The sequence below is a fragment of the Drosophila tropicalis genome, unplaced genomic scaffold (assembly GCF_018151085.1).
Source record: "Drosophila tropicalis isolate 14030-0801.00 unplaced genomic scaffold, ASM1815108v1 contig_1187, whole genome shotgun sequence".
NCBI lineage: Eukaryota > Metazoa > Arthropoda > Insecta > Diptera > Drosophilidae > Drosophila > Drosophila tropicalis.
This window is the reverse complement of record NW_027172559.1, coordinates 559,557-586,464: the sequence shown is the minus strand read 5'-3', so window position 1 is coordinate 586,464 and position 26,908 is coordinate 559,557. Positions and strand designations below refer to the sequence as shown.

The 26,908-nt window shown below is 40.2% G+C and overlaps 3 protein-coding genes across 3 annotated transcripts in view; 1 reads left to right on the top strand and 2 right to left on the bottom strand.

The window, feature by feature from the left end:
* kis (kismet) overlaps positions 1 to 25,393 on the bottom strand; it is a 44,847-nt gene extending 19,454 nt beyond the window's left edge. The window contains 10 exon segments of the mRNA XM_068290759.1: positions 143 to 1,142; positions 1,795 to 2,001; positions 3,346 to 3,435; positions 3,598 to 3,904; positions 4,948 to 5,086; positions 5,319 to 5,406; positions 7,383 to 7,563; positions 7,618 to 15,986; positions 16,763 to 17,352; positions 25,312 to 25,393. Coding sequence (XP_068146860.1) covers positions 143 to 1,142; positions 1,795 to 2,001; positions 3,346 to 3,435; positions 3,598 to 3,904; positions 4,948 to 5,086; positions 5,319 to 5,406; positions 7,383 to 7,563; positions 7,618 to 15,986; positions 16,763 to 16,806 — 10,425 coding nt within the window. The 5' untranslated portion in view covers positions 16,807 to 17,352; positions 25,312 to 25,393.
* On the top strand, positions 5,800 to 7,595 carry LOC137577334 (cilia- and flagella-associated protein 263). Its single transcript, XM_068290771.1, has 2 exons — positions 5,800 to 6,543; positions 6,606 to 7,595. The coding sequence occupies exons 1-2, from the start codon at positions 5,967 to 5,969 to the stop codon at positions 7,352 to 7,354; spliced, it is 1,326 nt and encodes a 441-aa protein (XP_068146872.1). The 5' UTR covers positions 5,800 to 5,966; the 3' UTR covers positions 7,355 to 7,595.
* A 235-nt stretch (positions 25,394 to 25,628) lies between the features above and the next one.
* Positions 25,629 to 26,896, bottom strand: Rpp30 (ribonuclease P protein subunit Rpp30). Its single transcript, XM_068290148.1, has 5 exons — positions 26,693 to 26,896; positions 26,454 to 26,641; positions 26,319 to 26,387; positions 25,985 to 26,259; positions 25,629 to 25,929 (listed from the first exon to the last, which is right to left on the bottom strand). Exons 1-5 carry the CDS (start codon positions 26,781 to 26,783, stop codon positions 25,689 to 25,691), a joined length of 864 nt encoding a protein of 287 aa, XP_068146249.1. The 5' UTR covers positions 26,784 to 26,896; the 3' UTR covers positions 25,629 to 25,688.
* Positions 26,897 to 26,908: the final 12 nt, after the last annotated feature.

The window sequence follows — 26,908 nt, the reverse complement described above, 5'->3', positions numbered from 1 at the left end:
AAGAAAAAACGAATAATAATGGGTAAAATAAATTCGATTGTAGGACGAATGAATATGGCCAGAGGTATGGATGTTGAGATGTTGGTTGTAGGTTCATTTGGGATGGTTGTCATTTGAAATCTTTATTTTTATTTCGACTTACCTTGGCCTTTTGCTGCTGTTTAAGCTCTTCTTTCTTGTAATTACGTTGATAGGCGGTTATAACGCGACGTAGACGTGTATTTAGATCCTGCATTGATGGCCACATGGTGGCATCTTCAGCGGCTGCCACAGTGGGTGGATAACTGCCAGCAACGCTCTCTTCTTCGTCCAAGCCTAAATTTGTTGAGGTTGAGTTAGCATTTTCGGTGTTTTGAGCAGCAGCTTCGCCGCCCCCACCAGGGGCAGCTGATGTTGTTGAATTGGTGGTGGTGGTGGTTGTGGTGGTGGTAGTGGTTGTGGTATTGGATGGATTGGTAATGGAGGTAGTAGTAGTAGTAGTGGTGGTGGTGATGTTTGTGGTAGCGTTAGTGCATGAATCGATGGGGGAGCCAGAGGCATCGACCTGAGCATTGGCAGCGGCATCATCGGTGGCCACAGCAGTTGTCGGCTTAGCCGATTCTTCATCGCCGTTACTGATGATAGCTTTCTCATCGCTCTTTTCCGTTTTTTCTTTATCCAATGATGATGATGATTCAGCCGTTGCAGTGGGTAATCCCTCACCATCAGTAGCACCAGCTCCACTGGCAACTGAACTGGAGTCAGCATCAGTTGCCGTGGAGGCGGCAGCTTCATTTGATTTTGGAGAACTTGCCACTGCCACGTCGTCTTTAGATTTTTCTTCGTTTTCATTTTCTGCCGATTCGGCGAGAGTTTCATTGCCAACTGATGCACCAGCCTCGACGGCGCTGCCATTGCCCACAGTCGACGAGCTCAGGTCCTCATTGGCTTTTTTATTATTATTATTAGCTTTTGTGGCGCCAGTTCCGCTTTCGACGATTTCGGTCTTCTTCTTACCCGACGAACTGGGACGCTCCGGATCAAGCGAGTCCTTATTATCGCCAGCAGTTAATTTTGTAGAATCTGAATCCTTGGTTGTGGTAGTGCCATCATCGTCCACCTCATCACCGTCATCGTGCTTGGAATTTGCATCATCTTCATTTCTGCAGAAAAGAACAATGCAAAGATTTAACGAATTTGCCACCAAATGCAAAGTGAAATCCTTTTGGAATGCAGATAGCTCAAATTTATGAAATACAAAATTATTTTATCTCTGAACAAAGTTTTCAAACATTGTGTAATTTGTGAGTAATTGATTAAAGCGTTTTATCTGCAAACCGATAAGGTTTCAATTGGAGGGGACACATGCTAAACTGCACACTGAGAGAGAGAATTATAAAAGGGGGGCAAAAAACACACACCTACACACACAAGTACACAAAGTTTTTCGAAAAATGGCCATGTGTGAGAATGGTTAAGCTTATGGAATATATATTTTCTATTGATTTCCTGATCGTAAAATGCTCAGAGCTGTTTATTTCTTCTTAATGAAGCTTAAGATAGAATGTGTGTGATTCAAAATTTAAGAATGATATAGAATGAATTTCTTGGAAAAAAAGTAAGCATTTCCTGTATTTCACCATTCTCTGGCTGGAGTCTGGAGCTTTCAAATTTTTCAATATTTTGTTTTAGTACTTATGATTTATATGTGTGGTTAAGAAATGGTTTAGGTTTATGACTTTTTAATGGGGGCGGACGGGGGGTAGAATTTAAAAAAAAATTTGTTTTTTCTCTTTTGTTTTCGTTTGCACTTACATGGGCAAATTCGTGACGGCCAAATCGTCACCGGCACCGGCGCCCACATGAGTAACAAAACACAAGTTCGGATCAGCGCGCATTTGACGATACATTTCACAGCCATGCTTGTAGGTTCCAACCAATAGACTTTTATCACAACAAATGGGATTCCACCATGATGATGGCACTTGATCTGGCGTTGGCGGCGGGCGAATGGGGAGCTCGCTACACATGATGAAGTAGTAGGGCATAGGATGATTTTGGGTTTTTTTTTTTTTTTTGTTTGGGATAAAATTTGAAATGCATTTTTTAGTAAACAAAATTTTGTTTCATTTTATAATATTATAATTATGATCTTTTAATATAAAAATTAAAATAAAAACAAAAAAAAATTAAAAATAATATAAAAAAATAACAAATTTTTGTATAGAATATATATGTTTTGTTAATTAGCCAATTTGTACTACAGATTACGGTCTACAAAATGCAAAAACTTAAAAAGAGAATAATGAAAACTAAAAAAAAAAAAAAATTATTTTCAATTTGCCGTCGTCTTTATAAAATTTGGAATTTGGACAAAATCAAATGTTTTGCAGAAAGTTTTCTTTCTTTAATTTTTAATAACTTTTGTTTATTTTTTTTATGGAGTAGTTTCTTATTATTTATGAGGGTAGCGGGTTTATCCCTATTCGCCTGCTTTTTTTTTTGGTTAAAATGGAGCGAGAGAGAGAGAACAAGCGAGCGAGCGTGCGTGCGTGCGTGCGATCGATCGATAGTTGATTGATGGGGGGAGATAGATATTACCTTTCCAAATTGAGTGCAAGCTGCTGCTGTTTAACTTTTGAGCTGCTGCAGTTTTGTTGTCCATTAAAATTGTGTGTTTTTTATGTATTTATATATATAGATTTTTATATATATTTTTAACGATTATTAGCAATTATTCGTTATGAAATTGTATTGTTTAAGAGAAACAAAAACAAAAAATAACACACACACACACAGCAAATAGAAAAGTGTATATTAATTGTTTATATTAAGCCAAATATACTTAAGTTAGTTTATTTTCGGCAATTATGTTAGAGTTAAAATTTTAAGACACATAAAAAAGGAAATACATATGTATGAATGAGTTAATATTAGTTAATTGTAAAGATGTTTAATGTGTAACGAGAATGCAATTTGTAAAATGTGGCGAGTAGCGAATGATCGAACAAACGAACGAACGAGAGGAATAGAGCGCTAAAAGTTATAGTGTGAATAGTAACGAGAGGAGACAGCGAGAAAGAGCTTGACAACTTTAGAGGCTAGAGGGCCAAAAGTTAAAAGCATTTTTTTGAAAACGTAAAATATATAAGATATTTTTTATATATTTACAAATTGGCATTTTTTAGTAAATTAAAAACAAAATAAAGACTAAAATAGTTAATGATTATGTCCAAAAAAGAGATAAATTAAAATCAATCAACCACAATCAATCAATTCAATCAACAACAACAAATATGAAGAATATCATTAGCATTATAAAAATAATATATGTATATAAAACAAGTAGCTCAATATAATGCCTACCTGATCGGTGTGTTATCCTTTATTTGCTGCACTATGTCGCCAATCACTTCGTGTTGGATATAGTACAACATGCGTACGCGTAACAAAACCCTGCGAAACGAAAATATTAAATAAAATCAAAACAGAAAAACATAAGTTAAGCAAACGAAAGAAAAGTGGGTGCGAAAAAAGAAAAGAAATCATTTTGTTAGCAATAGTCAGTCTAAATGTAATTCTGGTTAGTTTAAACAAATTCGATTCCACACGACTCACTTATTCGCGTGTCGGCCCAAATGTTTCTTATAGGCCCCCTCCAGGTAGGCATCTGCATCATATTTCTCCTTCTTACTCCAATGATTGGGATCATGAATACTTGTCGGCGGTGGCGGTGGTATATTGACTGCAGCAGCCACAGCACTGGCACTAACGCCCACACCATCCTTTCCATCTCCAGCGATTTCTAAAGCACTCGATTTATGAGCTGGTGTTGTATTGCCACTATTACTACCAGATGCAGTACCAGGAGCAGGTGTTGAGGTTCCTGGGCAATCCTTTGTATTCGATTTACCACCATTGCGTCCTATATGTTGGGTAATTAAGGAAAAATGAAAGAAAATTACATTAAAATTTGTACAATTTTCATATTAATGAAGCGAAAATTGATCTCAGTATATCAAACTGACAACAACTTTTGATGTGCGATATAATGAGTTTTAGCTAAAAATTTTCCAATTTTTCTATAAGCTATATGATTGGTTAACTACAAACAAACAACCGAAAGGAAATGAAGCCAAAATTTTGTTTTACTTTGTTTCTATAGAGGTTTCATAGGAGTACATAAATAATAACATTTTTTTGAATATTAAAGAAATTTTGTTAAAAGTATGGTTCCTATATTCAAATTGGGCATCTAATTCAATCAGAATATACCTATAAAACCTCATAAAGTCTTTAGCAAAAGCAAATATATATTAGTAATGAAATTGTCAATATATTTGTAAGTTAATATATGAATATTTATAGATATTTATGTATATATATATATGTATGTATATAGTTACAAATGATAATAAATGATAACAATTATATGTAATAGTAAAAGGCATACAAATTGCATGGCAACAAAACATACACACACACTTTTTTTGTTTGTTTGTTGTACACGTAGTCATTGTGTCGTTTAAATGTCAAAAGTCAGTCCCAATAATTGAACTTTTACTTAGTATAGTAAGTGGGCCAAATTAATAGACCGAAAAGTACGAGTTTTAACAATACTTAGGTACATACTACACGAATTCAGGAATCCGCTGACTCATAAGATGGCGGAGAGATAGAAAGGTTTTTACAATGTGACTATACATGGTATTTTTTTGTGGTAGATTTGTCCAGAACCAAAAGGTGAGAATATATAGGTATATATAAGTAGTATAGTATAAGTAGTATGTAAGTGTGTAGTAATAGTAGTTAAAGTTTTGTACAAAATTGTTTTGTTTGAGTTTTGATTTTTTTTTTTGTTTTGGTTTTTGATTTGTATTTTCTAGGTAGTTGTTGGAAAACTCTCTACGTCCGTGCAGCAGTTAAAGTGCGTGAATGTATATTTTACCATACCTTTGGCGTTCCTACCTCGTGGCACCAAATTATGTAGGCCACTATGATCCCTGCTAATTTTCTGCACTTCACCATCCTCAGTGGGTGTTATTAGATCCCAAATGAATGTCTTGATTTTCTCATCGCCTTTGTAAACTTGGAGACAGTAAAGTAGCTAGAAGAAATTGCATGAAAAACAAGAATTTGGTTTAATTAATATTGTTCAAGTAAAATTTAATTCACAATTGAATATTCTTTTTTGTTATGTTATCTAGTCAGCAGGTTGAGAAGTTTTGTTTTTACTCAGCGAAAACCTGAAGTTTCCTCAATATTAGCATGGTTGGTCATCATTCGATATAAATGTGGTCGCCGCCTTCTGTCTAATCGTTGTCTAACGCAAAACTTACAATGATGCGAGCACAATCCTCAATATCAATATCGCGCCAGCCGCGTTTAAATTGTCCCAATTCCAAAAGTTCGGTCCAACGTCCCCAGCTGAAAATGTAAAAAGAAAGTTACAAATTGATTAGTTTATAATTATCCAACCTAATGCACAACAGACTAGACTAGTTAGCCAATGTCGAGTCACGGTTACCCTATATATTTATCAGCAGACCTTTCTTACAAAGTTTTTTTTCTTCCTTTTGGTATTTGTTTAAGGAATAAACCTTATTTTAATGCATTCTATTTAACTTGGAAGTAATTAAAGACTAAGTACAAAAATTACTTTACTTTTTAAGATATTAAAAACTTTGACTTGGTGACAATCTTCTTCGTAAATATGTTACCTTTACCCCTAATAGAAATCCAATGCTATATCTATAGATACATTCATATATAGATAATAGTAGGCTATTGTATTTGCATCATAGTTCAACATAAATCGTCTCTTTGTTTCTCTCATATACACAAATTCAATCGAAAAAATACTTTATACCCCCAAACCCAATAACCAACTAACCAACAAGGATTATCATCATTATCGCTTGAAAATTTTTCAATTATTTAGTTTTCGATTTGGTGTATATTTAGCTTAGTAGCTTTTATTTTCTGCAATGGATACAACGAGCTTATCAGCGTATAGCACGCAAATGGATGAGCGTTCCCGAAAGTCTTTGAAATCGCATCCCAGTAAATCGCAATTGGATATAGCCCCAGAATTAGATATTTCGGCAATTATGTATAAATATTATTTGGAAGATTTTCGTACATTTACGGAAGAAGAGCGTGAGCAACGTTTGGCCGGTTTGGATGCCTTGGATATGTTGCGAACGATTGAACAGGTTAATAATGAGGTGGCCACATTACGCTTGGAGAATCATATACTTGTTGAATTTCTCGAGAAAAATGATCCAAAGCTATTGCTAGGCTTGCGTCAGAGACGTACTTCGATATTGAAACGTTTGCAAAACAAAAGTCGAAGCTCAGGTCGCGTCGGCAGCCAGGCGGTGTATGGTAGTCGTCAATCGGGTTCAAAACGTTCTATGGCCATGTCAGTTTCCCATAGTATTTACACGGTATCGGGTGAGAAACGTAAAACCGATTATAAATTGAATTACAAGGCCAAGGCAGAAATGGCCGAGAAAAGGGCGGCTGAAGTTGAGAAACGTGTCACGGATATTGAAAAAAATGGTGAGTAAATGAAGTGAAAATAATTTGAGTCCAATGCTAATATCTAATCTATAAATCCTTAGCCATGGTGGAAATTAAGCAATTGCGCGCTAAAATAGAGGAATTACGTTATCGTAGTGAGGAAACAATTGAAACGGAAAAGAATTTCATGTTGCACTTTCTGCGGGACGAAAATGATGTGGCATTCCTTGAATCGGCCACCGAACGACAAATTGAGCGTAAATTGCGTAAATTTACAACCAATTGGTTTAAAAATGCTCGCGCTTTGCTTGGCACCATGAGATTGACCATTGTTTCATTGCAAGAGACTTGTCAACAGCATCGAGCTGATTTGATAACCAAAGCAGATTTGAGTGGCATCCTCACAGCTGTAGATTTTGAGAAACTAATCATAAAACGTACAGAGCTAACAAATCAACTGGAAGAGAAGAATACCCACATGGCTGGTCTAAAAGGTGTAACGGGCAAAACATCATTGGCCATGACCGAAGAAAAACAAGCCATGATGAATCTGGAGGCTGAGATGCGGTCAGTTTTAAATAAAACCGAAGAGGTAACACGTGCCATAGCCAAACTAGAGAAAGAAGTTGCTATCGTTCAAGTCAACAATCAAAAGGATTTCAAGATTCTGAATGATTTAAGGGCACAATTATTTGAATATGAGGCACCAAGTGTCACCGAGTATATTGAACGCAAAGAAGAGGCCATAATGTTAGAAAAGGAGGAGAAAATGCTGCAACGCAAGATCTATATACTCAATATGAAATTGAATAATGCCATGCGTCGAAAACATCGCGGAACTGACTTCTGATACCAAAATATAAAAGAGATAAACTTACCCAAATGATAGTAGACCCTTTTCGACCTTAAAACATTCCGATTTAGCCCAATTGCCATATTGAATCTCTTCCAGGCCCAATGCTGCCAAGGCATCTCGTTCGCGGGGTATATACTCATCATTATTTGCCTTCTTCTCGCGGGCACGATCGCGTTTCTCTTTGCGGCGGCGTGAGCGTAGGCCTAAAGTAAATAAAATATTGGTATTCATGTGACTTAAATCTTTTCAATTCTTACCTATGCCACCCTCCTCATCGCTATTCTCATTTGATGAATCTTCCGAATTGATTTCCATAACATCTTCGTGTCCATAGCGTTTAATTTGCGTACGTCTACGTGGTTCGGAAAGTACCAAATCTTCCGTTTCATCACGCTCACATGCATCCGGGTCAATGTCGACACGTTTGGCCCATTTTGTCCAGAAATCGGGATCATCTATGGTAATATCCGAACGATTGCCCGATGCGGCAAATGATGCTTTTGAGAAAGTTGATCCCTTCTCCGATTCCATGGTAATAACTTGAGTACGCCGCTTCAATATAGAATCAATATCCTCTTCACAAAATTTATCGCCAGCATTATCATCATCCATAACAGCACCGTAGGCTCCCTTTTTGAGTAGATCTTCAATTTCTTTTTTAGTCAATTGCTTATTATTGCCATCTTTTGAGCCTTGAGTATTCATTGATTGCAATACAGCCTTATCCAAGCCCAATTTCATTGAGGCCTTATCAAACATTTCACGTTCGTAGGTATTACGGCATAGCAATCTATAGATTTTCACCATTTTACGTTGACCAATACGATGACAACGGGCTTGAGCCTGCAAATCATTCTGAGGATTCCAATCGGAATCATAAATGATTACCGTATCGGCTGCAGTTAAATTAATACCCAAACCGCCAGCTTTTGTGCAAAGTAAGAAAACGAAGCGATCAGAACCCGGTTTGGAGTAACGATCTATGGCCTCTTGACGCAAATTGCCACGAATACGTCCATCGATACGCTCAAAGGGATATTTACGATAGACCAAATAATCTTCCAATATATCTAGACAACGCACCATCTGACTGAAGATTAATACACGATGACCATTTGCCTTCAATTTGGGCAGAAGTTTGTCAATCAAAACCATTTTACCAGCTGATAATATTAAATTCTTGTAATACGACTCGGGATCTTCGCCGTGTTGTGACTTGAAATCATATTGAATCTGCTCTTCGGCACCATTCAATAGATACGGATGTATGCAACATTTACGCAATTCCATCATGGTATTCATTAGATTGGGTATATTTGCAGATGTTGTACCTTTCTTGAGGAAACTGAAATTCTGCTCCAATATGCCACGATAATATTTCTTTTGGATATTCGTTAACTCCACTTCGATAATCGTTTCCTCTTTGGGTGCCAATGATTTCTCAACATCGTCTTTGAGACGTCGCAACATCATGGGCTTAAGGAGAGCTTGTAACTTATTGACTTCCTCCTCGGTTCGTAGACTACCAAATTCAGACATGAACTCTTCTTGTGACCCGAACTGTGAAGGTTCTAGGAAATTGAGCAAAGAGAACAATTCGCTGATATTATTCTGCAATGGTGTACCAGAGAGTAGAACACGATGCTCCAGATTAAGTTGCCTCAAACCCTCGAGCAGTTTGCAATTACGATTCTTTAGACGATGCGCCTCATCAATCACACAGAGACGCCAATTGAAGGTCTTTAAATCCATATAATCGGTGACGATCATTTCAAATGTAGTAATTAGGACATTAAACTTTATGGGTTCCTTTAGGACTTTGCCGCTATCTGTTTTGTAGTAGAATTCATAATCTTGAATCATTTGCTTGCTGGTGACAGAACCGTGATAAACAACCACATTCATGTCGGTCCAACCCTCGAATTCTCTCTGCCAATTGGGTATGGTAGAAAGTGGTGCTATGACCAGGAAAGGGCCACGTATGCCGTACTCATATACGGAATGGACAAATGTTAAGCTCTGAATAGTCTTGCCAAGACCCATCTCATCGGCAAGTATACAATTGTGTGAGTTATACCAAGAGAATTTCAGCCAATTGAGACCTTCCAACTGATATGGACGCAAACTGTTGCCACCCTTGTAAACTGGGGTCTTCTCCAGCTTCTTCCATTGCTCAGGATGTGGACGCTTTCGACTTTTCCATTCGCACCTCAAGGGTATTTTGTTGAATCGCAAATATTGCTCAATTTTGTCATTATCGACATCTTCTTCCAGCTCCCAAGTGCAATCCTCGTAGGGCAGTGATTTCCATTTCACTAGATAGTGCTTTGTTGTCTCACCACTTGTCTCATCCGTATGCACAGACATATCGAGCACACGATCAACCTCAACGAAGTCAGGATTAAAGGGTTCCTCTTCGATATTCTCGAAAATATTTAACTGTTGCGATTGCTTTTGCTGGAAACGTCTGACCTTGGCAGCCACACGACGATCGCCTTTGAGTAGCTCCTCCTCTGTACGCCATTCGCAATGCAGATAACTGAAATTACGATATTTAACAAAGTACTCTTCGACATCGATGAAAACGGGTTCTGGCTTATTTTCTTTTTCGCTATCGCTGTCCTTCGAATCGGCGTCATCGTCATCTTTGTCTGTCTTATCCTTGCCACTTTCCTCATTCTCATTTTCCGTTGACTTCTCTTCATTGGCATCGGTCGACTCTGTTTTTGCTGTTTCTTTTGCTTCTTCACCTTCTTCGCTGGGTTTTTCTTCTGTTTCGTCCTTGGATTCTGGTTTATGAGATTTTTCCGCCTGCTCTTCATCATCAATTTCCATTTTCTCTGCATCTTTTGCTTCCGATTCCTTTTCGGGAATGTCCATCATTTGCTCCTCCTTCTCTTCCTCCTCCTTGGTTTTAGTTTCCTCTGGTGTTTCAGCCTCTGCCTCAACTTTTTCCTCAGTTTTAACTTGTTCAGGTTCTTTATTCTCTTCTTCTTTTTGGTTATTTTCCTCAACATCCATTTTTTCTTCACTTTTTTCGGTCGATGCTTTCTCTTCCGAGTCCTTCTCAGTTTCAGTTTCTTTAGTAGCTCCTTCTTCTTTTTGATCTTTGTTGTCAACTTCCATTTTCTCCTCTGATTCAGATGGTTTTTCATCTGTTTTAGACTCTTCTGTTGCCTCTGTCTTGGCGGGTTCGCTGGATTCTGCATCAGCAGCACCACCCTCAAGCTTTTCTGTTTCTGCTTCTTTAGGTTTCTCCACCTCAGACTTTTCCTCCTCGGTTTTGGTTTCTTCCTCTACCTTGGGCGGTTCTGGTGTCTTTACCTTGGGCACCTCGGGGATTAGTTCACGCTTTCCCATTCTCACAGCTAAAACGAGTTGGACGACCATACTATCCTCATCGCCCGTATTGATGTACACATAATTGGGTTTCGAGGACATGGCAGCAGCAGCTGCTGCTTGGCTGGCTGCTTCGCTAGAGCTTTGTCGTTCTTTCTCAGTGGCGGCTGCTGTACTGCTTGAACTAGCCTCAATTTGACTACTCTCGTCCTGATTCACCGATGATTTCTCCTCACCACCTGAGGTACCACCGCCAGCGCCCAATTCACCCTCGGCTCCAGATTGTGGTTCGGTTTTCTCTAAATCACTGCCATCATTAGCATTGGAGGAATTGGCGGCATTCGCCGATGATCCTGAAGACTTTTTATCCTTTTTCACTGGTGATGCGACCAGCAAAGAGTTCTCATCGTCTGAGAATCTTAGCATAACATCATCAATATACTTCTTACGCTGAGTATTACGCGACGATCGTCGCTTGTTGGAGTCAAGTTCAGAATCTGGTGGAGGTGAAGGCGGTGGCGTGCGATCCAGTGTATCATCCTCGCCATCAGATTCGGGAACTATTCGTCCACGGTTGCGTCTCTTCTTCAGAGCCTTGGCCGACAGTGAGCCGCGGTTGCGCCGAGAGCTACCGCCTTCCTCTGATGTGGCATTCCGGCGACTGCGTGTGTTCGAACGTTTACGATCGCGACGACTGGGGGTTGAGGTGCCAGCATCGCCAGCTGAGTCGGGAACAGAGTCCACGGTTTCATCGCCCACTTCGGCGTCTTTGTCGTCTTCATTGGAGCTACGTGGTATTTTGGAAACGGGTATATCATCGTAGTCAGGAGACTCGCCTTCGACACCTGTGCCAGCGCCGGATGTGGTTTCAGCTTCACCTTCACCTCCGGCCTCTCCAGATGATCCAGATTTGGTGGTGGTCATAAGCGGTTTGTTGTCCTCCAATTCGCTGCCCTCGCCAGTTTGTTCGGTGCCATCTTCACCAAACTGTTTGCGGCGTTTATTAACGGCCCCTCCTCCCTTCTTCCGTGCCGGACCACCGGGTGATTCGGTAGAATTAGGATCATTTGGATCGCGTGGAGTCTTCTTCACCTTCGGTGTTCGATCTCTGGGTGGCTTGTTGGGATCTTTGGGTGTGCGAGGTTTGCGTGGTTTTTTCTTCTTTCCACTGCCATCGGTGGAGGTATCCAGCTCATTCGCCGAATGAACATCTTGCGATAAATCACCCATTCCTTCGTTATACTCCAGCATGCCAACAACACTGGTGTCGCCAGCCCCTTGGGTCACACAATCCTCCGAAACGGGTAGCTGTGTGGTTGGAATACTCTGGCTGGCACTACTAGCACCGACGACCACGTTGCCACTGATGTCCATTAGTTCTTGGGCTTGGGCCTTTTCGCCCTTTTTCGTTCGAGGCTTTCTTGGCTTATTCGCCCCCTTTCCACGGCCTCGTCCAGTTGTGCTGGACACCTGAGGACTCTCTACCATCTGCTGATTATGCATGGCCGAGTTGCCACCATACATTGGCGGCAAACCGCCTGAACCCTGGAAGAGTGAACATTGTGCATGGCCTCCAGCACATTGTTCGGCCATCTCGTGCTGTTGCAGTAAATTAAGCCGTTCTTGCAGACGCATTAGCTTCTCCTGATGCTCATGCCCCGGTGGCATGCAATAGAGTTCCTGTATTTGTTGCTGCAATGCGGCAATCTCTTGCTGATGCAGCATTGGATATGGTGGATACATGCCAGCGCCTGGAGGAGCACCAGAATATGGTGGCATCATGGGTGGCATAGATGGATGACCTTGTTGACCGGCTGCCTGTGATTGGGTCTGATCATATCCACTGCTACCAGTTGTCATGCCAGGATGCTGCATGGGCATACCACCAATGGGAGGAATCTGCTGCTGTTGAAGCTGTGGAGGAAGAGTCTGTGGTGTCAAACTGGGATTAGTGGCCCCATCAACAATTGGCTGTGGTTGTTGCGATTTATCCTCTGGCATAATATCATCTGTCATCATTTTCGAATCATCCGGAGTTGCGTCACTCAATTGAGTTTGCTCTAGATCATCTGCAGCCGCTTGCTTCTGCTCCAATTCCTCAGTTGATGGCAATACTTCCGTCGGATGTGTCGAAAGTAAAGCCTCTTGAGTTTTATCATCTTCGGGCAATTCTTTTTCTGCTTGCACTGTAGTGACTGACGCTTCCACTGCCCCCAAGACCGCATCGGCCAAGGATGGGGTGTTGTTGGACTCAAGCTCACCACCGGCACTAGTTTCAGCATTCTTTTCGAATTCTGTATTCGACGATTGTGAATTACTATCCAATAGGGCTGCTGCTGCTGAGGCAGCATTGGAGGCAACAGCCGCTACTGCGGCACTTGTCGAAGACATGGAATTATTATCAAACAGAGCACCCACATCATTGCTGTTTCCAGTGCCACCAGTAACAACACCACCGACACTGCCCACATGCTGTCCCGACTCGGAATTGGCACCATGCGATGTGTTATCCATTAGCAATTGCTGTTGATTGTTGCTATTGATGCTACTTTGTGAATTGCTGTCATGCACTGAGGTTGGTTGATTATTGACAATGCTATTCGTGCTGCTATTGCTGCTACTGTTATTACTATCATTGGCAGCTACAGCCAATGTGGATGAATCATTGGAATTTGCCGTTTCATTGAGGATGCTACTCAAATGATGGGAAGGTGTTGTAGGTGCAACTTGCTGCTGCTGCTGTTGGGCGGGTGGTGGTTGTTGTGGCTGCTGCTGTTGTTGTAAAGGTGGTGCAGGTTGCTGTTGTGGTTGTTGTTGTTGCTGCGGTGGAGCCTGCTGCTGTTGCAGCTGCTGTTGTTGTTGCTGCTGCTGTGGCGGCGGTACAGGTGAACTAACTTGCTGGGCTGGCGATGCTTGACTATCATTTAGTATATTTGCAAATGGATCAAATTGTTGCTGATGAGTCTGAGCTTGTGATTGATTATAAGTTGGCAAATGTTGTTGTTGCTGTTGATGATGCGGCGATTGTTGTTGTTGATGTATAGGCGATTGATGTTGTAATTGGTGATGCGGCGATGACAACGTTGGCTGCGATTGTTGTTGTTGCTGCTGCTGCTGTTGTTGTTGTGGTGTTGTAGTCGCTTCCAGAGTAGGTTGCTGCATTAAGTGATGCATGCCAGGCAAACTCTGTTGATGCAAAGGAGATGAAGACATGGCTGACATAGATTGAGGTTGTTGTTGCTGCTGACTGTTATTGCTATTATTGTTGCCTCCTCCTACAATATCATTTATGGAATGCTGCAGTTGATCATTAATTGATTGTTGTTGTTGATGTTGCTGCTGCTGCTGCTGCTGTTGTGCCTGCTGCTGCTGCTGCTGTGGCGTTTGTTGCACTACTGGCGGCGGCTGTGGCTGCTGTGGCACAACAACAGGTGGCACCACTGGCTGCTGTTGTTGCTGTCCCATTGTCTGACCATACATCAACTGTTGTTGTTGTTGTTGCTGCTGCTGCTGTTGTTGATGATGTTGTTGCATCAAGGCTGCCTGCTGTTGTTGTTGCTGAGCAGGAGCTGGCTGCTGTTGTTGTTGCATGGCCGCCATATGCTGTGGTTGACCCCATTGCTGATGATGTTGCTGCTGCTGCTGTTGTTGTTGTTGTTGCTGCTGCTGGGGTGAGGGTGAAACGGCTGGCATTCGTGGGCCCACACTACGATAGGCCGAAGGATAATCCATTGGTGGCAAACCATGTGCCTGACTGGGCATTACCATTTGTTCGAGAGCTTGCAGAGTATTAACAGCTGTGGGAACAACACTGCTTGGTGGCGGCACGACAGGTACTTGCACCTTGGACGCTGCTCCACCACCGCCACCCCCAACGACGCCACCAACTCCACCACTAGAAACGCTTGTGGGTGGTTGTGGTCGCGGTGATGGCAAACCCACCATTCCCTGTATACTGTGCTGGGTCGGTTGGGTGTTCACTTGTTGCTGCTGTTGCTGAGCTTGGCTAGCCTGTGTTGGCGGCGGTTTGGCAGGTGACACTCCCACCGGCCTGGGCGACATTTGTGGATGAGGCGACATTGTTGGTGGCCGTGGTGACATTTGTGGCGAAAGCTGGGGGAATGGTGCCCTATACTGTGGTGAGGAATTGAGTTGTGCTGCAGCCGCAGCTGCTGCTGCTGCCGCTGCGGCCTGTTGATGTTTGCTCGACGACATGTAGGGTGGTGCTACAGCCTGCTGCTGTTGTTGGGCCTGCTGCTGTTGCTGCTGATGGTGACTGCCGTAGCTGGGCGGCATACCCATATGAGGTGGCGGCAGGCCAGCTCCAGGCAGTTGCTGTTGCTGCTGCTGTTGTTGTTGCTGTTGCTGCATGAGAGCCACATGATTGGGTTGCTGTTGTTGCTGCTGCTGTTGTTGTTGCTGGGTTTGTAGTTGTTGCTGATGCTGTTGCTGCGCAGCCTGCTGCTGCTGCGCAGTTAAGTGATGTGTGGGTGGTGCTGCACTAGGTACATGCTGACTATACGCAGAGGCCTGATCCAAGGCCGCATGACCATAGCCAACATGTTGAGGTGCTCCTCGACCGGGTTGATGTTGCATTGGACTGCCATAAGGACTATGGGCATATGCCTGCGGTGCAGCCGGCTGGCCAGGCTGTGTGGGTGCACCTGGATATAATGGATGCTGGCCAGGCGCTTGAGGATAATGCTGCGGCAATCGAGCCTGCTGCTGACTCTGTTGCTGCTGCTGTTGTTGCTGTTGTTGCTGCTGCTGCTGGGCTGTGGGTGGTTGTTGCTGTTGTTGTTGTTGCTGCTGTTGCTGCGGCGCCAAACCACCATAGCCCGCCATCATACTCTGCTGTGCCCCATATGGTGCCAGTTTCTGCTGATCCTGTTGTCCATAGGCGGGCATATGCTGACGATAGGCACTGGCTTGACTTTGTCGCTGCTGCTGCCCCGGTGGAGCTGCCTGTGGATGACCATAAGCAGAGAGACCAGCACCTGGATAGGCGGACGCTTGACCAGGAACGGTGGGTGCTGCTCCCCAACCGCTTAGATCGCCCATGCCAACACCTAAGCCGACACCCATGCTGGCCGCATGCTGATCGGCGGCTCCCAACCCATACAGGTTCTCCGCCGTTGGCTGGTACGATGGATATTGTGGTTGTTGCTGTAACGGATGCGGCGCCCGGTGACGCGGCGGATAGCCACCGGGTGGTCCCATTGCTCTGGGATTTGCCGCTGCGGCGGCTGCAGCTGCGGCAGCCGCATCATAACGATAATAGGGATCTCTGAAATGGTAAAAGAAGAAAAACACACACATCATATAGAGACATCGTCAAATTTATTGATTTAAAAATAAAACCGTAACACAAACGATGAAACCCACGTATCAAGAAACTAATTTTTGTGATTCTGTAAAAACGGCTGAATGTTTAAAAACTGTGATTGCAAAGATCTTTCTGATTTTAAATAAGCGTTCTTTTTTGTTATTACTCAATACTTAACGCATATAACTGAATAATTATATTCAGTTAATGTCAGTACATAATTCTGGTTATAAGAAAAGCTTTGATGCAACTTCTCGTGGCGTGAAAAATAATTCCAACTAAATTACTTCAGTTTAATAGAACGAATTTTAAAAATAAATCTAAGCATGTAAATATGATGTTAACCATTAGTTTTATTAAAGCAGATGGCCCATTACATTTTTACACTCAAATGGGTGTTAAAATATAATATGTAAGCCTTAGAAAGAAATAATGGATGGAAATATTTAATTCGGTAATACTTTTTTGGGGGGGTTGCGCTTTGTCATTCTAGACTGCTATTTCGGAAAGTACCTTTTGGATCTGCCCATGATTTCATGTATTTTAACCCTTTTTGTATGTAGGCCAAAAATAATGCTAAAAGAAAATCATTATTATTTCTAACAAAGACTTTGATGATGATGATGATTCCATCCCCCCCTACATATTTCTCTTACGCACTCCGCGAACAGTCTGGCTGGCTCTCTCTCTCTCCCTCTCTATCTGTTTGTAGCTTGGATATCATTTGGAAAACTCACCCTTGATGATTTCCGTGAAACATATTTTGTGCATTTCCATCCATCAGATTTTTGAAACGCAGCGCATACAGAAATGTCCGTTACGCGTCGTCAAATGCGACGCGACGCTGCGTTTTCTAGATTTTGGTCCGGCTATTGGCTTAATTTTGATGCTGCTCTCTGCGCGTGGCCGTTGTCAAAAGGTTCCTTCTCCTCTTTCGTTCCGTTGTCCTTGCCGACAACTATTCCTGCTGGAGATGGTGGTGGAGGTGCTGGTTTTGGAGGATGTGTTCTTAAAAGGGTTGACTACAAGTTCTAATTTCTATGCTGCTGATTGCTAGTGCCCTGTGTTTACCACATCAAATGTCTCACAGCAGGTTGATGTTGTTGTTGGCGTAGAGTCATCTAATCTTAAGTAACTCTTAAATAAATTATATTGTTTCTTTTTTCTTCTTCTTGTTTTAGTTTAAATTGTGTTTTTCTTTTTGATTCTAACTACTAAAACTTAATTACAACTGATGTGCAATTGTTCGTGTTCTATATAGTATAGTTATTATTAATTGTTTCACTAAATTCTCGCACTTCATGGTCGACCTTTGACATATTCACAGCTAAAAAAAAAAAAAATTAAACAAATCGTTAAGATATTTAAAAGGTGACTTTTATGTTTTAAGGTTAAACGGTAAGTTTTGTGCATATTTTTCCCCAACGTATTTAGCAAATCTGTAAAGAAACAAGATTTCAAAATAAATTAGCAAATGTTTAAGATGTTAAAATAGATGTTTACATCAAAATTTTAGTTTGCATTGTTGATTTAACATCAACTTTTAAGGGGAAAAGCTATACGCTTATGGATTTCTTAAGATTTGCACATATAACGTACAGTTTAACCCCATAAATGTTGTGTAAAATTAAATCTTAAATTTATTACATAATCTTTTTATTCTCAACTTAACATTAACTGTACTTTTGTCTAGATAAAAAGTTGTGAAAATTTCTGGAAAATAATTAATGATTCAAGGGAAAAAAAAAGCCTAAAAGTCTTTCTCTTTTCTATGTTTTTCTTATTCGTAGGTTTTACTGGAAAATAAAGGAAGGGAGAGGGGCAAAGGCTGGTTGGTGAAGGGATGCGTTGAATTTGGGCGACATCTTGATATAGCGAAACAAAAGGAAAAACTCTATCGATTTTTCGCATTGTCTCCTGCACATTTAGCCGAAAAAAAAGCAACAAAACAAAAAAATGATACAACAACATAAAATCTAAAGTAGCAAAGCAGATGGAGAAGAAGAAAAACAGTGTTTGGACGCGGTCGGACTGCGGGTGGTTTTTTTGAGGATAACGAAAGAGTGAGTGAGTAGGAGAGTGAGTAAAATTGGGGAAGGGGATGCTGTAAGAGTCAAAGATATGCAAATGCCAAAAAAAAAAAAAAAAAAAAACGGTGGAGGGAGTAGAGGCAGGCGGTAAAAGGTGTGCGCGCAGCAAATGGAAAGTGGAGAGTTGAAGATAAAACAACAACAACATGGAGAAGAAGAGATATGCAGTTAGTATAAACACATACACACACCTTTATAGAGACATAATTGCGAAGCTCTCGTTTTGTGTGTACTGTTATAAATACGTGCGCACATATTTTGTTTGCCAGTCAGTCAACCCACCTCACACTCACACACACACACAAGCGGACACAACACACATACGTATGGACAGAGAAAACTTATGTATGGAGTACTATGTGACACGGGCTAAGCAGGCAGGCAGTCAGCGTTAGAGAGCGACTGGTGGCTACCAACCTCCAACCTCCCACCCCCAATTCCACCATCACCTTCTTGCCGTGTGTCTGTGTGTGTGTGAGTTAGTTTTGTTCGCGCGCTCATTGGACAATCATTTAGCCAGTCAGTCGTCGACGTCTCTCAATTTATAATACCCTTTATCCAAAGAGTATATTACATTGATAAAAATTATGAAAATTCTTAATTGAAATATAAATTCTCCTGACATTTTAATAAAATGTGGAACACTTTTTAAAGGGTACATTTCTTTAAGTGTACATTTTTATTGAATGGGTATCTATAGAGTCGTTACTGTAAAATTAACTTATCAAGATTTTGTTGTTGTTTAGCCGTGGTCTATAATCAATTACATTTTCGCTTTTTGTTTTGTTGTTGCTGTTGCCTTGTTTTTGTTGCAATTTCAGCTATTTATTTATTTTAGTTTCAGCTGTTTGGTTTTTTTTTCTTCGTCTTTCTTTCTCCATGATTGTTTGTAGCTGTATCTGTCAGATATCTATACATATATCGTAGGTATGTATATATATTTTATATGCATGTAGTAGATGGGTCGCTCTGTCGGTCTCTCTAGTCTATGTCATTCGAGTTTACTTTTTCTTTTTTGTGCTTTTTGGCTTTAGTAATTGCAAAAAAGAAAAACAAAACAATAAACTAAAAGCAATAGTAATGAGTCTTTCCGAGTGAGTATGTGTGTGTGTGTGTGTATGTGCGTGTTTGTATTGTGAAATTATATTTTACTTATTGTGTGAGCACAACTGTACTTTTGTTTTAAATAAGCGAAAAATCGATTAAAGGTGATAATAGACAACAAGCAAATTTTCTGTGTGTGTGTCCATTTCTTTGGTGACGGCAACAAAAACAACAATAACGACTACGACTACAAGAAGAGTACGAGACGACGATGATGATGACGACGACGACGACTTTGAGAAGAGACGACTCTGAGTGACTCTGTGTATGACCCGAGACCGATGACAATAACAACAAAGCAACAAACAGGCACAGGCAGGCAAACACCCAACGAAAAAACGACCAAATGGATGTCGCGGCGATGTTGCGGAAAATGTTGTATGTCCCGCATTAGCTTTTCCATTTTCTCTTCTCTTTATGTTTGTCTTTTTTGCCTTTTTATGATCCATGAAAACGTTTGCGAACAGAGTGTTGTTAAAATACTTCCAAAAACCAAAGGCAAAAATTAAAACAGAATTCAAATGAAGTGCAAGCTACTTTCGAACTAAAAACATTTCATCATAGCCTTGGAGCTCTTGCAGACTCCCTTCACAATAGAAACTACTACTACTACCTCGAATGATGAGGGAACCAACAACAACAATAATAACACAAAAAAATTTTGCAATCACAATGGTCAACAAGGTAGTCAAAGACGGTGGCGATTGAGTGAACGTTGAAAATAACAAACAACAACAAATTTGGAGGTTCATTCACCTTTTACCGGCTTTAACAACAACAAAATTTTGTGTTTAGTTAGCTCACAAATTTTTTTATATTCTTTTTTTCTGCTGTCCAGTCCACACACAATTGTTGTTTCTCTTTTCTTCTCGTTTTTATGTATGTGTGTACTTTGCTTTTGTGTGTATCATTCTTTCAGACTTGTTTGCAATGTAAAGTATAATTGACCCGCAATACATAAATAATAATGCAAAACACAGAGAGAAGATAGAAGAAGACTAAACGTTTTTGTCACAATCACAAGTGGCTAAAAGTACAGTTTTGATATTTGTAAGAAAATGTACGAGTGGTAGTAGCAAAACCAAAGAGCAGGTCGAAGCAAAGGCAGATGGGTGGCTTGGCTTACCACACATACAAAGACATAAAAAATGGTAATAAAATAGGTAAAGTAACACAACAGCGCGCACCCAAAGTCAGCGACCGCCCCAGTCATACAAACACTCAACACACAAATATACAGACACAAATATCACTAACACAGAGGTTTTTGGAAAAGCCAAAGAGCAACCCAGCACACACAAACACACACATTTGAGAAGAAATGTATTTCGACTTGGGCAAAAATTACAAACACGTCGGTGCTTTTAAATGTAGAACGGTACATTTATGACATGCCCAATTGCCATTAGAGATGAGAGTTAATCTTAAAATAGACTAAACACTAATTTTTTTTCTACTATTGAAAAAACTACTTTAGCACATTTACATTTATTATAATTGTTGCATGTCTTTTTCGCTCCCTCTATTTACAATGTTTAATTCAATCTCTTTTTAAATGCCGGTTTAAACGATTTGATATTACCTTTATGATAGCAACTAGCAAGTTGCATATTACAGCTTATGATTCATTCTATTTAAAAACATCTAAAGATATTAGAACTCTAGACATCTTAAACAAAATAAATTGAAATATAAAAACATTTCAAACCTAAAGGCTCCATGGAATTATTGATATAAGATTAGGAAGCACAAATGTTAGAATGTTTTCAAGTCCTTCGTGGGGAAGGCTTAACTTTAACAGTTTTAGAAACCAGTAGGTCAGCCAAAAAATTTTTAAGAAAAATCCTAAATTAAGGCTATGTTTAATATATAGAAGAGGTTAAGCGTGTTTTATTTAGTAATTAATTTAAAAGATAGACATTCTTTCGTACAAAATCCTATGAATTCAGTTATACTTTATGATTTAGCGCGCGCATCGCTAACAGACAATTTCAATTATATCGGCAAAGTGGAGCAAGTTACTGATGACGTTGCAATAATGAGTACATTTAATGTGACCAGTGTTGTGAAATTATGCAAAACACACTAGGAGCAGCCTAGGCAAAGCGATGAAAGAGCGGTAGACAAACCTAACAACAGCAATGGCAGCATGTGACAAAATACGGACGCCATGTTCCCGCTAGAATTAAGAAAAATGGGAAAAAACGAAACGAGTAAAAATCTACAATGTGTAAGAATAAGGCCTGACCCGATTATCGAGTTAAACTGTTGTATAAAAATTTGCACCTGGACCCTAAACCGGATGGGGTGCCCATTGTCAATGTGATTGTGTGTGCAGCAGCAGCAGCAAAAACAACAACAATCAGCCGTTGCGAGTACCAACACGAGAGCGTTTCCGAAATGAAAGAGAGGCAGAGAGCGCGCGCTCTGTTAGTCTCTCTTGCCGGTTGAGAGAGCGAAAAGAAGAAAAAAAAACAGCCCAACAAGTGAATGTATGTAGGAGGAATGAAACAACGAACAAATATAAAAATAAAAAAAAAACAACAAAAAACCATGGAGCAAAGCATAGCATAGGCTAAAGAGCAAACCGAAAGCAAAATTACAAAAGCAAACGGCGACGAGTATATCACGTGCTGCTATGGCAGACAAAAGGGGGGGGCCACGTTGGGTAGTAGGATGAATAAAAGAGAAGTGCAAGACGAGGGAAGAGGTGTATTGGGGGAAATGCCGGCCTTTAGCGGCAGAGAGAAGGCAACGGCGGCGGAAACAGCGGGTGGCGGCAGCAGCATGGTTTTTCGTATAGAAAGAGCAGGCCAAAGGAGAAACAACGATAAAATGACACGAGAGGGAGACGAAGAAAATGAGAGCGAGGCGCGAGTAGGCAGACACAGTCAAAACAAAAATGCGAATGAACTGTAGGAAAGAGAAAGAATGACTGGAGCACCGAGTGTAATAAAGATGAAAAAAAAAAAGATTTAACAACAAATTTTATTGTAGAGTTTATGACGACGACTATGATGATGATGGGTGGTCAACCAAGGCAAAATCGGAAAGTAGAGATACAACCACATACAACAATACAACAAACGCAAAGCAAAGCCATGATGGCGACAAAAAAAACATGTATTTATGTATGCATATATGTTTGTTTGTGTGTGTTTGAATGTATGCATGTATGGGTATTGGAGGAGATTCGCATGATTCGTGCAAATTCGCCGCATAGTTGTTGGTGCCCTGCTGCTATTTTATTCGCATTCGCATATCGTGGGCCTTTGTTTGTATGTATCTGTAAGTATTGGTGGGGTCGTCGTCGCCGTCGTTGGCTGCGTCGCTGTTCATATGTTTGCCTCTGCCTGCCTTGTTGTTTGGTCGGTTTTGATTCGGTTTTTGGGATGGATGTGATATGGTTTTGGCTTTGCCTGGTCTGCTCTGGTCTCTACCTCTCCTCCCACCATCACATCGCTCTCACACGCTCTCATCACTTCTTTCTGTATGTGTGTGTGTCTGTATGGCTCTTTGCATTGAAATATTTGTTGTTGTTGTTGGTTTTGCTTCAGTTTTTCTTGTCGTTGTTCTCGTTTGCACGTCACGTAAGTTGTTTTTTTTTCTCATTTCTTGGCTTTTTTTATTACTTTAATTTCGCCGCAGCTCCATTTGCTTTATTCCCGCATATTAACGTTCAAATGAGAGTGAGTGAGAGAGTGTCGGCGAGTGGCTGGCTGGTTGGTAGACAGTGAAAACAAGAGAGAGGTTAACGAAGGGCTGTGGGAGATGTTGATGGAAGGATGGAGGGGTGGGAAGGTATACATTATTATGGGGGAGTCGTTTTTGACGTGTGACGCTTCTTCTTCTGCTTCTTCCCCTCTCTCTGTGGGTTGCCCCACCAAAGAGTTGATTGAAATTATTTCGTGTGCTTCGCCGCCGTCGTGTTTTCGCTCAAATTCATATCTGTGTGTATGTGTGTTTGTGAGTTTTTTTTTTTTGAGTGTGTCTGTCTTTGCTTGTATATGTATGTATGTGTATCTACGTTTGTATAAAAAGATACATAATTATATTAAAATCATTTTCTGCCTTAGCATTGTTGTACGTTTTTGGAAATTTCACCATTATCTTAAACACATAATGTTACACACTAATTAATGTAGTAAATTTTACTTACCTTTAAAAATTATACATTTTCTGCTAATCCATTTTTGGTCACATCACGAAACACACAAGCCGATAGATTTAATTTTTTCCCCTTTATTCGATAAATGAGTTTTGACAGATGACAATGACGTACGGGGCGGGCTAAGAAGAATGCTAATTCAAGTGTAGATACACACACACACACACATGGGAATTAATAACTGTAACAACGACAACTGACTGAGAGGGATATGTATTTTAAGCAGAGTGAAGAGAGCCGATGACGATTGCAATTGCTGCCGCGACTAATGCCGCTGGTTTTGCTTCTTCAACTTGTTCGCGCACATACACAGTCACATATATACACTCGCACACTAATTACAATTGAACATGAGCTGGGGCCAAGCAGCAGCCAAACAAAGAAATCGATAGATATTGCTGGAAACTTTTCTGCCTGTTTTTTTTTTTTATTTAATACATTTTTGCTCTTTTTTCAGTTTGAATATAATTGCATGAACAGCGGCGCAGCAGCCACGGCAATAGTAGCAGCAGTCGCAACAACAGCGGAGACATCAGCTACTACTAAAAAGAAGTCATGAAACGGAACAAAAAAAAAAATTGGAAAAAATTGTTACAGCCGCCGACATCGTCACAGCCAGACGTACCGAGCAAGAGAGAGAGCGTTAAATTCACGCTCTCTCTCATCATCAATTGCGCGTGTTGTTGTTCTTGTTTTTGTGTTATAGTGTGAGAGAGCAAGAGTCAGCGAGTATTGGGCCCCGGCTATGGCTAGAAAAATGTGTGTGTGAGGAAGAAGAGGGCACACAGGCAGACAGATGAGTATGAGTTTGACGGCCGATGGCGAGTAGCAAAAAAAAAAAAAAAAAAAAGAAGAAAAGCAAGCAATCATCCAAATGGATGAAAAAGCCTAAAAGACAATGGATCTCAACTCTGCTGTGAAACCAGTGTGAGAGAGAGAGGGCAGGAGATACCGATACCGTTGCATCTCTAAAGATGCAAAAATATGCCGTTTGCACTCACACAGTCAAACACACCTACGCAAACATTTTGCCACAAATTATGCAAGCCATAATATAAAAGGAATAACAGTACTAGATGAAATTTTCAATATCTTAAGAATTTTCTTTGCACCACTTTGCCCAAATGACATGCTATTGCATGTAAGTTTTTCTTTTACACAGGTGCAAAATTGTTAAGTGCGTACGTATGCGTGCGTTTGTGTGGCTCGGGCTTGCATCTTTGATGGTTGGCAACTCTACTGCACGAGAGTGAGACCAACACATACACAAAATTTATGCGACGCGCTAGCAAAAACACTACATAAAGAAAAAATGCTAATTTTTTCCATATCAATTATATTGAACAACAAGAGAAATTTTCGCCCACACACACACACCAGAACACACAAGTGAGATTAGCGACAACAAAAATCTGTAATGTGTTTTAAATGCACTGCTGCTGACACTCGCTTTATTATACGTATTTCTCATTTGATTTAGAAATTTTTTCTTTTTGTTTGCCAATTAATTAACACACACAAATACACCACACAAACACAGCCGCAGAGGAAAAACAACAATTGAAATTGAACATTGGCTGCTGCTGCTGCTTTTTCGCCTTAGTCGTTGTTGGTCGTTTGATATCCTCTCTCTCTCTTTCTCACACTCTCCTCGCTCGGTCTCGCGAAATACACTTATTTCTTTTGGCCGTTGCCGTTTTTTTCTTTTCTCGTCGCTTTTCGTCGTCTTTTCGTTCGCTCTCTTCTTCTTTACATTTTCACATTTTTTTCAAGTGTCGCCTCTCTTCTTTGAGAAGAGTTTTCAAATGCATTTTCTGCCTTAAATACGTTTAATTTGTTTGGGAATTTCATATGCATTTAGTTGCCGGCAACTTTAATTGCATTTTTTTCATATTTTTATTAATTAATTTGCACATTAAGTTACCGTTTAACATTAAAATTCTAGCAGCAATTTTCACAGACAACGCACCACATCAAAGACCTCCATTTTGTTTTCGATAGATTTTCGATAGTAAATTGCCAATTCTCCACTCCTAAGGGTGAGAGTAAAAGTCCTAAGGGTGCGAGTAATAGTCTTAAGTCATATCGATAACTCATTGGTTCACCAATAGCTAATATTATCGATACAAGAAATGATTGAATTGCTAAATCAAATCAATTTATGTATGCATTTTCAGAAATGTTAAAAATGATTGCAGTACAATATATTTTCAATTCAAACATATGATAAATTGAACGAAGTTTAAATACAAAATATACATATATTAAATTGTTAATAAAAATTCATATCTATTTTATACATTAACCAAGTTTCAGTCTTTTATTTGGTTTTGGCTGATTATTTTCATTTACATTTTTAATTTCCACATCCGGTTCACTCATATCTTCTTCGGAAGTTTCTGAAAAAACTACTGGTCCTTGACTTTTGACGAACATTATGGTTTTACCCAACCGACGAGATTCGGCACGCAAAAATAATTGTCTACAATTTCGATTAATAGCATTTTTACCCTGATCCTCAGACAGGCCAAAAATGAATGCTCTGCAAAATACATTTAAATTAATAAATCTTCATCAAGATTATGCTCCTTACTTACAAATTGGCCACATCATAGGGCCCACGAAGTTGAAAATCATCTAAAGCCCCGCTGCTGAATATGATATTTTTTGATTTCCCCTTGGTGCAATAGTTTTGAGCTATCTTAATCATATCCTTTCGATTATTCGAGTCGGCTATGGCTGGAGAATATTTGATTTCAAAATAGAGACCACGTCGTACGCCCACCTGATACGCTTTCCGGTTCACCAGCAAACGGGAGCCAGCCACAGAATCGAAGGTGACAATATCACCATTAAAAGTAGTGCAACAATGCTTAGAAAATATTTTACCAATTAGCAGACATAATGTGATTAATAATAAAACCGACTTACTGTCAATGCTGCATCTGTTTTAGGTTGACCAGCGATTATGTTAAATTTGCGCAAATTCAAGGATACACTCTAAATGAAAAAGGATATTTTGAATCTACATATAATTGTAAATTCTTCTTTAAGTTTTGTCCTCACCATGGCATGGGAAACATTTACATCCACATAAAGAATTGTAATACGTTGCAATATTTTCAATTTATCGTTAAATTCTTTGCGTAAGTGTTCAATCGCATGTGGTTCGGGAAACATTTCAGATCCACGTTTGCCGGCCTCCTTCTTGCTGTGATCAAAGCTTTGATCAATGGCAATTGTTTTGTAGCCAACTAAAAGGACATTATTTGAATTTTTTTTTAATAAATTCTAATATGACTTACGCTCTACTAATTCCTTGAGTATGGCTCTCATAATCTTCTCATCTTTGTTGAATGGTATGCAAAAGTCGTAAAATGGTTTTGTTTGTTCCATGCTTTGCGTGTTTTGTTTATATTTGTTTATTCTAAGCACATGCGGCTAAACTAAAAATACTGGTAAACAAAATAGTGGGCGCGGCAATGCTAGTATGGCCAGTTCTTTTTATGGCAACAGCTGGT

Coding starts and splice junctions, on each gene's coding strand:
- Rpp30 (XM_068290148.1), bottom strand. CDS start 26,783: ATGGAACAAACAAAACCATTTTACGACTTTTGCATACCATTCAACAAA. Junction 26,388..26,453: donor TAAATGTTTCCCATGCCATG/GTGAGGACAAAA, acceptor TTTTTCATTTAG/AGTGTATCCTTGAATTTGCG. Junction 26,260..26,318: donor AAACAGATGCAGCATTGACA/GTAAGTCGGTTT, acceptor ATATTTTCTAAG/CATTGTTGCACTACTTTTAA.
- LOC137577334 (XM_068290771.1), top strand. CDS start 5,967: ATGGATACAACGAGCTTATCAGCGTATAGCACGCAAATGGATGAGCGT. Junction 6,544..6,605: donor CACGGATATTGAAAAAAATG/GTGAGTAAATGA, acceptor ATAAATCCTTAG/CCATGGTGGAAATTAAGCAA.